Source organism: Lontra canadensis, unplaced genomic scaffold, assembly GCF_010015895.1.
Source record: "Lontra canadensis isolate GAN:19392208 unplaced genomic scaffold, GSC_riverotter_1.0 scaffold932, whole genome shotgun sequence".
Lineage (NCBI taxonomy): Eukaryota > Metazoa > Chordata > Mammalia > Carnivora > Mustelidae > Lontra > Lontra canadensis.
Window position 1 is genome coordinate 13,124 of NW_022631916.1, and position 9,037 is coordinate 22,160.

Sequence of the window (9,037 nt, forward strand, 5' to 3'; positions counted from 1 at the left end):
TAACATGTCTCGAATTAATGAAGTGATAAGAATTATTTCTTTACGAATTAGAGTATGTATGAAAGGAACCGTTGGTTTAGAATGATAATCTAACATGGAAACAAAATTTGTAACACCACACTATAAGGTTAAAAAGAAAATAGTATAATAAAGGAAATACAAAGGCTTTGGCATGGTTTTTACAATCAACAATGGTTAATTTTGATATGTAGTTGTGAACAACTTCAAAACACTTAAGTTTAAAACTCTTGCAAGCACTTTTAATTGATTAGGAATGAATTCTAGATGCACAAAATGATTGGACTGTGAACAGTAATACAACTATATCTAAGAACAATTAATTTTTGCTGGCCAAAAAAGAAACGTATGATTGCATGAAAATGTGTATAAAACATCTATAGAGTATTCTTGTCAAATATAAATGAAATTAACTTTATTATAGAAATCATTCTGAGGATTTCTAGGGAAGACAAATACTTACATTTTGACATAAAACAAATTGGATTTTATCGAAGACACACTCTACCTTTTAGCTATCAACTTTTTTCTTCCGTGAATTTATATCTTACCCTTTTTTGCACATAAACTTCATCTGTTAACAACCTTTGGAAAACCAACAGATATTCTTACATAAATCTAGTGCATGTTGTTCCAGGTTTAATTATATGCAAAGGAATGATACAAAGTTGGAACATCAGTCCATAAACTATGAACAGATGGGTAGAAGTATTTGATATAGCTTGATAAAACTCTTAAATTCGTGGCAAAGCTTGTTGATCATGGTTTCCTTTTTTTTTTTTAAACAACTTCATGACCAACACAGATCAAACATCCATCCAGTCTACGTTGTTCTTTTTTTCATAACATACAAATGCCCATTTACAAATAATACACCAAAATGAATAAAAGTTTGGATACCAAAATGAAGATTTGTTCCAACTGATATCGTGCCTTCTGTATACAAAGGTCCTTGTTTCAAGTCCATTCCCCAGTGGTACAATACAGGACACAATTGCAGAACTGAAGTGCTTCTAACAACCATTTTTCTTTCCTTCCTGAACGCCCAACTGTTGTGTCCACATAGTCACTGACTGAATTAACACAATATATCTTTTTTTTTTTTTTTTTTTTTTTTACTGTAATCTTGGCCAATACTGAGACATATCAGGTTCACTTCCAGGAACTTGAACTGGAACTGACACACCAGGGGAAATGAGTCCTAGAAGTGGATGAGAGAAATAGCCATGTAGAAATTCCCTTCGAGAGATAAGCATGGAGTATGAATTATTGGTTAAAAAAAAATCTCTAATGCTCTCTAACGTTCTAACTGTATTTAAAAAAAAAAATACACAAACAGAAGTAGCACCTTCAGAAACCAGATAACATGTTTCCACATATCTATTCAATCCCAAGTCCTCCCACACAAACGAGGAGGGGGGGGGAAAAAACAAAAAACCTCCATTTATTTGTTTGTATGTTTGGAACTGTACCAATATAACTATCTCTGGAAAGCCCATGTGGTACTTCTTCATTTGCAATGAAAGGCAGGGAAGAGCTGGGAAGGTGAGAAGTCTTGGGACAACACTCACCACGCTGCTCGCTCAATCGGGCCCTCACCACTGAGCTCTGGCTAATAACCTCTCTTCGGAGAACTTACATTCTCAGGCCTTGCCCTCATACACACCGTCTGTGACCAAATTCAGGAAAAACAACTTTGCTTTCTATCTACATGGGATCAGGTTACTAACTTACTTGACTGAATTTCCCCCATTGGATCAGTTTTCCCCAGAGAAAACTTGCGAGCAGCAAAGAGTTAAAACACACCATGACACGAGGCCAGGAGGTTCTGTGGAGGTTCACTTTGAGCGAAGGGAGATCACCTGGCAAAAGGAGCTGTGAAGGCCACCTCCGAGTAGCCTGCAGGGGGCGGCGGCTCACCTGTGGAAGTGGTGCCCGAGGTGCCCATCGGCTGACTGTTCATGTGTGTCTGCATATGTGGGGGGGTGTAGGTGTCATAACTCCGCCCGTTCACCGAAGGGCTGGTGGGCAGCATGCAGGAGTACGAGGAGGTCTGGCTGGGGACTGGGGGCTGAGAGGAGAAAGGCAAACCAGTGGTTATGGAGAAGCACATCCCACGGCCACATCCCCAGGCTCTCCCCTCCCCAGGAACTGTGCCAACAAGCTGGATCACTAAAGATGCCCTCGTGTAGACTACTGGAATTCCACAGGATAGCCTGGCAATCGGGCCTCCAACCAGTCCTTCCACTGACCACCGCTAGAGTAAATGTTGCCCCAAAGTACTGCTGTCTAGCTAGATGGTGGACGCTATCCATAAAATTAATAGGGTTTTCATCCATTTTCATCTTGGACCTCTTTTGTCATCTGCAGAGAAGCTATAGCATGAGGACCTCCATGAAAACACACCCCCTCTCCTGGAAATCCAATCTATTTGGATCTAGTGATGACCACATCCTGTATCTCAAGCATTGGGCAGAGGCCTGTGGGAGGAGTTCTCTAGAAAGTCTGCTCCAGAAACCCTGGGAGCCTTTCATGGTTGGACTCATGGGATTAAAGACTCTTTGAAGAGGCAGATCAGTAATGATCTCAGATTAAAATGGTCAAAAGTGTCAGTCAATACTAAGCACCATCCTGAGAATTAGCTGTGACTTCCTTATGGACCTAAAAACCTAGATGAGATTCTATCCATAAAATTGGGTTGCTCCCCTCTGAGAGTTTGGACTCAATTGAAAAAGTAAACCTTTCTCCTAAGTGAATAAGAAATACACAGAGCTGACACAAAATCCCTCATGAGCTCACGTGGAGCTATGCCAGGGCAGCAGGATTGGGATGAATTAATAGAAACATAACACCAAGAAGAAGGGAGATGATAGCACTACTCTGTTCTGCAAACTGCAGAAATGTTTAACATTTCAAGATTCACCCTCTCAGAAAGGGTGACCCAGTAGAGAGGGTTCAGTGGAAGACACCCACCTCTTGTAAGATGGTTGAAGATTATGGTCAATGAGATGAACTGATGGACAGACAGACCAAAACCCACTCCCCCCCACCCCCAGTTCCAAAATTCAAAGAGTAAATTTTCTCTGAACAATTGAACTATTAATAACTTTTTAGTTTTCATTATGCTTCATGAATGTATATTTGTTTTGTTTTATGGAAGTTGTGTAACTTTTTAAAGTTAGTGTTTGTAATACATTGACCCCACACCAGTCAGTAGTCGGAAACAACCTTCGTAGAACAGTAGCCCCCATGGAACTGCTTCTAAATGTTTTCTCATATACAAATTTTGTGATCTTGGCAGAAACCTGGATGTCGCTATAATTTACAAAACTAAACAAGACACTCAGCGGCCCTATGGAAGTCGGAGCATCAGGAACATCAGGTTCAAAGAGGCAAGCATGCCTTGAGGGCCCTGCCAGAATTTCAGCTTGCATTTTTTTCTAATTCCCAAAATCATTTCCTCTAGGCAACCTGACTTCTGGAAAATTCCAAAGCAGTTGTAGTAATACCAACCAATGGGCCGTTAATCCCTTAAGATACATTAATTGCACTATGGCTGCTAATATCCAGATGCAAAAAAATCAACATGTGAATAAATTCCTCCGAAGCTGCTTATGTAGCTGCTCCTGTTTTGGCCTGAAGACTTTGAAACATTTATTTTGTTATTATTTGGAGTTGAAATTCATCAAAAGACATTCAGGGCTGAGGGTTCCATCTGTGTAACCCCAGAACTGTTGCCAGCAGGGGCTCAGCCTGGCCAATCTCATACCACCCGGCATCTTCCAGGAGTCCTGGCAAAGTCACCACAGAAGGCCCACCAGAAGACCAATTTTTTTTTTTTTTTCCCATCAAGAATCCATCCAGGTCGAAAGTTGTAGTACACCCCACCTGCCCCATGTAACTTCCATCAGAAAGGGCTAATAGTCTAATAACTGCAGGAGGAGGACACCACAGACCGTCATAGTCTAAAGACAATCACCGCACCTGGTGATGTAGGAGCAGATAACCATTCAAAGCAGAACTGAGAGGAGAGGCAGGCTGGAACATAAGTGTATCCAGGCAGCCAGCGTGCCACAAACTCATGACGTAATTCATGGCCAAGAAGTGCTCAAGTTTTAGCAAATACCTCTATTCCATTTTTTATTGTAAGATACAGAAGAAAACTCACTGTTCTCTCAGTATATCCCACTATGCAAATATAAATCTTATTTCTGACCCTTTTTTCCTTCCTCACCGGTTCATCACATATTCTCTAAATAATACCCAAAATGGGTCCACGGGGTATGTCTTCATTAATATGAACACAGTAACATAAAACCCAAATGTAAGTATACTCTAAGCCCTTCTTATCTAATAACGTGCCAGAATTATTTCCACTTTCTGGTACCCGAAACATGCCCTATCCCCACCCAACATTATCAAGCTAACATCCTCTCAGAGCAAAAGGCAGATTAACTTGGTTTTCATGGTTTTTTCAGAGCAGCCATCCATCAATCCCTCAATCCAACAGAAAGACTGGATTGACTGTTTAAACTTGACTGGTAGGGTGCCTAGGTGGCTCAGTCATTAAGCGTCTGCCTTCGGCTCAGGTTATGATCCCAGGGTCCTAGGATCGAGCCCTGCATCGAGCCCTGCATCAGGCTCCCTGCACAGTGGGAAGCCTGCTTCTCCCTCTCCCACTCCCCCTGCTTGTGTTCCCTCTATCACTCTCTCTTTCTTTCTGTCAAATACATAAATAAAATCTTTAAAGAAAATAATATTATTGTTAAAAAAAAAAAAAAACCTTGACTAGTAAAGACAATCACCGCACCTGGGAAGGTTCCCAAGGGTGCACGTGTGGCCAGTGAGATTTGCAGGCCCTGACCCCCTCCTTACTTCTTCTCCCAGCACCCGGGACGCAGGCAGCCAACGGCCTCACTTACTTGCATAGGCAGGTTATTCGCCATGGTGAAGCTGGGCATAGGCGGCAGGGCGCTGTACGTGTTGGTGAGGGCGGTGTCTGTCCGGCCCAACATGGAGCCCGAGGTGAAGGAGGAAACTGCAGGAGGAGGACACCACAGACCGTCATGCTGAGAGGCAGGGCCAGGGCAAACAGGTGAAGTGCATTTATGACTGGTATGAATATTCAAATTACCAGGTGTGGTGGGTTGTGGGATCGGTTGGTAGACACTGGTGCTGAAGCTACTGCTGATGGGGATGTGACTCGGGGTGTTGCTGGCCTGTCTCCTCTGGTTCCTCAGTTTTTCTTCCCTTCTCCATTTGGCCCTCCGATTAGAAAACCATACCTGGAAATCAGATGGAACAGGTCAGGCCTGTGCCTACCCCAGCCCATCCTTCCCCCCTCTTGCCTCCACTGCTCCCCAGCCCCATGCCCCGTCCCCCAGGGGCAGCAAATCATTTAGCAGACTGAATCTTTCACAGTTTCTAGAAAGGAATGGCATTCCTTACAACGAAGCACCTTTGTGTCCAGAAAGGGCAAATGGGAGGCATCACAAAGCATGAAACCACACGGCCCTGGGTACCTGTATTCTTGCTTCAGGTAGATCGATTTTGGCTGCTAGTCTTTCTCGGGCAAACACATCCGGATAATGGGTTCTCTCAAACTCTGGAAGAGGAAGTTGAGTTTTCCACATTGTGCCAGAACTTCACAAACCAACCAAGTGTGTGTCAGCCAAGCTCAGGCTGGTTCCTACCTCCCCATTTCTGTCACCTCCAATCACTTCCCTTAAAAATGCCAGTACCATGGTTATGGACTGTACTTGGAAGAGCTATCCCACCGGATAAATTTTCTTTAAATTTAAGTTAAATTTTCTTCAGAATGACATTCATTCGAGTACCCTTCTGTGGCCTGACTTAGCCAAATCATCATTTTTTTCTTTATGAGAAGTCAGACTCTTGGTCTTTGAATTACTGGAACATGAAAAGAAGAGAGAAAACACACACACACACACACACACACACACACTGAAAAGATGCCCAGGGGAAAAAAAAAAAAAGAAAGAAAGAAAAAAGAAACCTTTTCAGTCCTCTATGCAAAGGGCCCCGGCTAAATTTAGCTCTTTGTCCTGAAGATGTGGCATTTAGTTTGATTTACTGCTTCTCTACTTTGAAAAACTCCATCACCTTTCTCCAGGGCCTCAATTTGCTCTTGGGTAAAGGATGTTCTATTTCTCTGCAGCTTCCGCTTCAGCTGAAGTCTCATCTGGGCCTCGTCTGAATCTTCTCCATTGGAACTGATGGAGTTGGTATTCTCTCCCCCTCCTTCCTGTTGCTGGCAGCCATCTGGAACAAAAAGAATAGGACAGTGAGAGAAATCTGAAATAACTTGGAGCCCGGGTGTAGCCATAAACTCCATGAGCAGTCCCTCCTGAGAGGCTCACCAAGACATTCCCTAGGTCACTTAAGTGACAGCCTTCTCCTAATAAAATACATCAGTGACATACATTACATTTCTTTCTCTCTCTCTTTTTAAAATCAAGTCTGTATCTTTTTATCTGTTTTTGTCAAGAAGACACTGTACAATATAGACACTGCAAAGTAGCATGTCTTTGAATAACAAAACAAGCGCTGAAGTTTCCAGTTAAAATGGTCCCTTATAACTAACCTTGAGTCCCAAATGCCTCTCTCAGTTCCCTTTCCCTACAGAATTTATTTACCTATAGCTCTGTTGGGAAAATAGAAGAGTGATGTTCAAGATTTCAGCTGATCTATAATCAGTAATTCCTATCTAATCAATTAGATGTTGATAGGTTTGTAGAAAATGCTATTAAGAAACCAAACCAAGCTTGTAATCTTTTAAAAAAAATATTTATCTAGTTTTTATTTGAATTCTGCACAGTCAATTTCATTTTAAAGGTTGTGAATTTAGAAATGCTCGCATTGTTCTGCAGTTTTATTCAACTATTGTATGAGTGCGCTTTGCCTTGACACCTATTACGAGCACAGCTGTAATTATATCATCACCAAGAACAGGCTATAATTGCTGAAAATGGAATTTTATATTTAGATAAAAGGACTGTCCATTCTTTGTAATGTGTTGCACCAGAGAAAAGTAAGATTTCTTTTAAATTTTTAACGTGTAATTTTAAAAAAGAAATAGTAGAGAGTTCACTAACTAGCTAAATACTTATGCTGCAGCTGAATCCTTGGCATATCATTTAAGTGGTACATTTTTAATTAGGGCATTTCCACCACTTTTAATGTAATTTCTATCATTAAACAGGGGAAAGTTTTATTGTTTTCCCTTGCTGCTTGGAGGGCAAGTTGTACACGGGCTAGCTGTCTCTTGCCTTGCCTCTTGCTCCTGAGGCCACGGCCTGTCTGAAGGGAGAACTCAGCCCTCACTGGGCCTCCAGGGCCACTGCAGACTGGGTCCCAGATCTTTGGTCCCGAGGCTCCCAAGGGATACCAACAGGGGCTGTGCCCCCCCATCCTAGAACGTTGGCAGGGGTTGCGGGGGGGGGGGGCACGCCTCTAGGGACGCCTTGGTGGGAATCGACTTGGCCAGGAATATCATTTATAACCAGGAGACAATAGGCAGTGCCTTCAAAGAGTTCAGGGAATTGTGACAGGATCTAGTGGGATCTTTTCAGGAACTTTGAAATGTTTTAAAACCCCAACTTTCTCCCCCATTTAAACAGGCGGATTCATCGACACTGGCCACCATATGGGCCCTTGGAGATCTATTGAGATGACCACCAACACTTGAATAGCAAGGGGCTGCTTTTCAGCGCCGCACAATGCCCCGCGAGTAAGGGAAACTATTAAACTCCTGGGGCAGGAGCGTTGGCAAACTTTCGTGGGCAGAATTTTGAGGCCACAATGAGCGCGGACAACAAAAGGATTCTCTTGAGGCGTGCAGCGGGCCACATTGTGTTACAAGAAGCCCAGTCAACAGACTTTTCAGTGAAGTGTGTTAACCCCTCTGCTCTGCTATCATTAATCACTGTCCGAAGAGCAGGCGCCTCAATGCTATTTAGGGCGCTTGGCTAGGGGGATGGAGGGTGGATGGGGGGCCAGAGCTGGGGGTGGGGGAGGCAAGAAAAGTGGATGGGGACCAGGCAGGCTTGTGTGGGAGGGGAGGATGGTGAAGGCAGGGAGGGTGGAGACCAGGTCTGGGGTGGAAGAGGGAAACAGGGAGGGAGGAGGGGGCCGAAGGTGTGGGCTGAGAGGAGGAGGAAGGGGGTGGAAAGAGATGGATAAAGAGAGAAGACTTCAAAGAGACAGAGACCAGAAAGGTATAAGGACAGAAAAAAGTGCTGAGGGGAAAAAGAGGCAAGAAGGTGTAAGGAGACAGGGAGAGAAAGGAGAAAAGGAGGACAAGGGGTAGACAATTACTAAATAGATCGGCTCTACTTGGGTCATCTTGCGCTACTTCAGAGAGCTGGGGGGTCAGGGAAGGCTACTTAGCGGAGGGAGATGCTGGACTCACATGTGTGGGCACAAGTGTCTGTACTAATTTACTGCCCCAAGTTTCCAGGTGAATTTCCAAAGTGAAAAGAAAGAAGAGACCCCACCCCCTCATTTTCAGATTCAGCGAATGGGGAAGACTTCAGAAATAGCCCTTTTTCGCCAGTTAACTAGAAACTAGGCCTGTGGATTATTCTTTTTGGAAAACACAAAATCTCCCACCATGCGACGTTTAGGGACTGGGGTGCTGAAGAGAACACAATCCTATCTTCCCGGGGTGGTCATTCGTGCCTGCCAGGTCACTCATGCCCACTCCAGCCCTTTTTCTTGGCATTTTTTATTTCACCAACTAAACAAAGCTGCCCAGGTTTCCCTCAGGAGACCCCTGCAGATAGCATTCTCTACTCTGGTTTGCTTCTCTGATATTTTCCTAATTTTAAAATTTTGAAGATTTGCATGCTCTCCTTTCCACCCCCACCCCCCAATCTCTCGCTGTCTCGCTGTCTCTCACACAGGAAGGCAGGCCTGGCTCTCATTTGAGAACGGACATTTAAGGGGTAGGGGAAGTCAATGGGAATAGAGAGCCCTGGGCGGGGGGGGGGGGGGGGGG

General features: G+C 43.8%; 1 protein-coding gene across 1 annotated transcript; it reads right to left on the reverse strand.

Moving 5' to 3' along the window:
- Nucleotides 1-788: 788 nt before the first annotated feature.
- LOC116863341 (paired box protein Pax-6) lies at nucleotides 789-6,315 on the reverse strand. Its single transcript, XM_032850813.1, has 6 exons — nucleotides 6,142-6,315; nucleotides 5,541-5,623; nucleotides 5,153-5,303; nucleotides 4,941-5,056; nucleotides 1,939-2,089; nucleotides 789-1,219 (listed from the first exon to the last, which is right to left on the reverse strand). Exons 1-6 carry the CDS (start codon nucleotides 6,218-6,220, stop codon nucleotides 1,134-1,136), a joined length of 666 nt encoding a protein of 221 aa, XP_032706704.1. The 5' UTR covers nucleotides 6,221-6,315; the 3' UTR covers nucleotides 789-1,133.
- Between the last annotated feature and the right edge of the window lie 2,722 nt (nucleotides 6,316-9,037).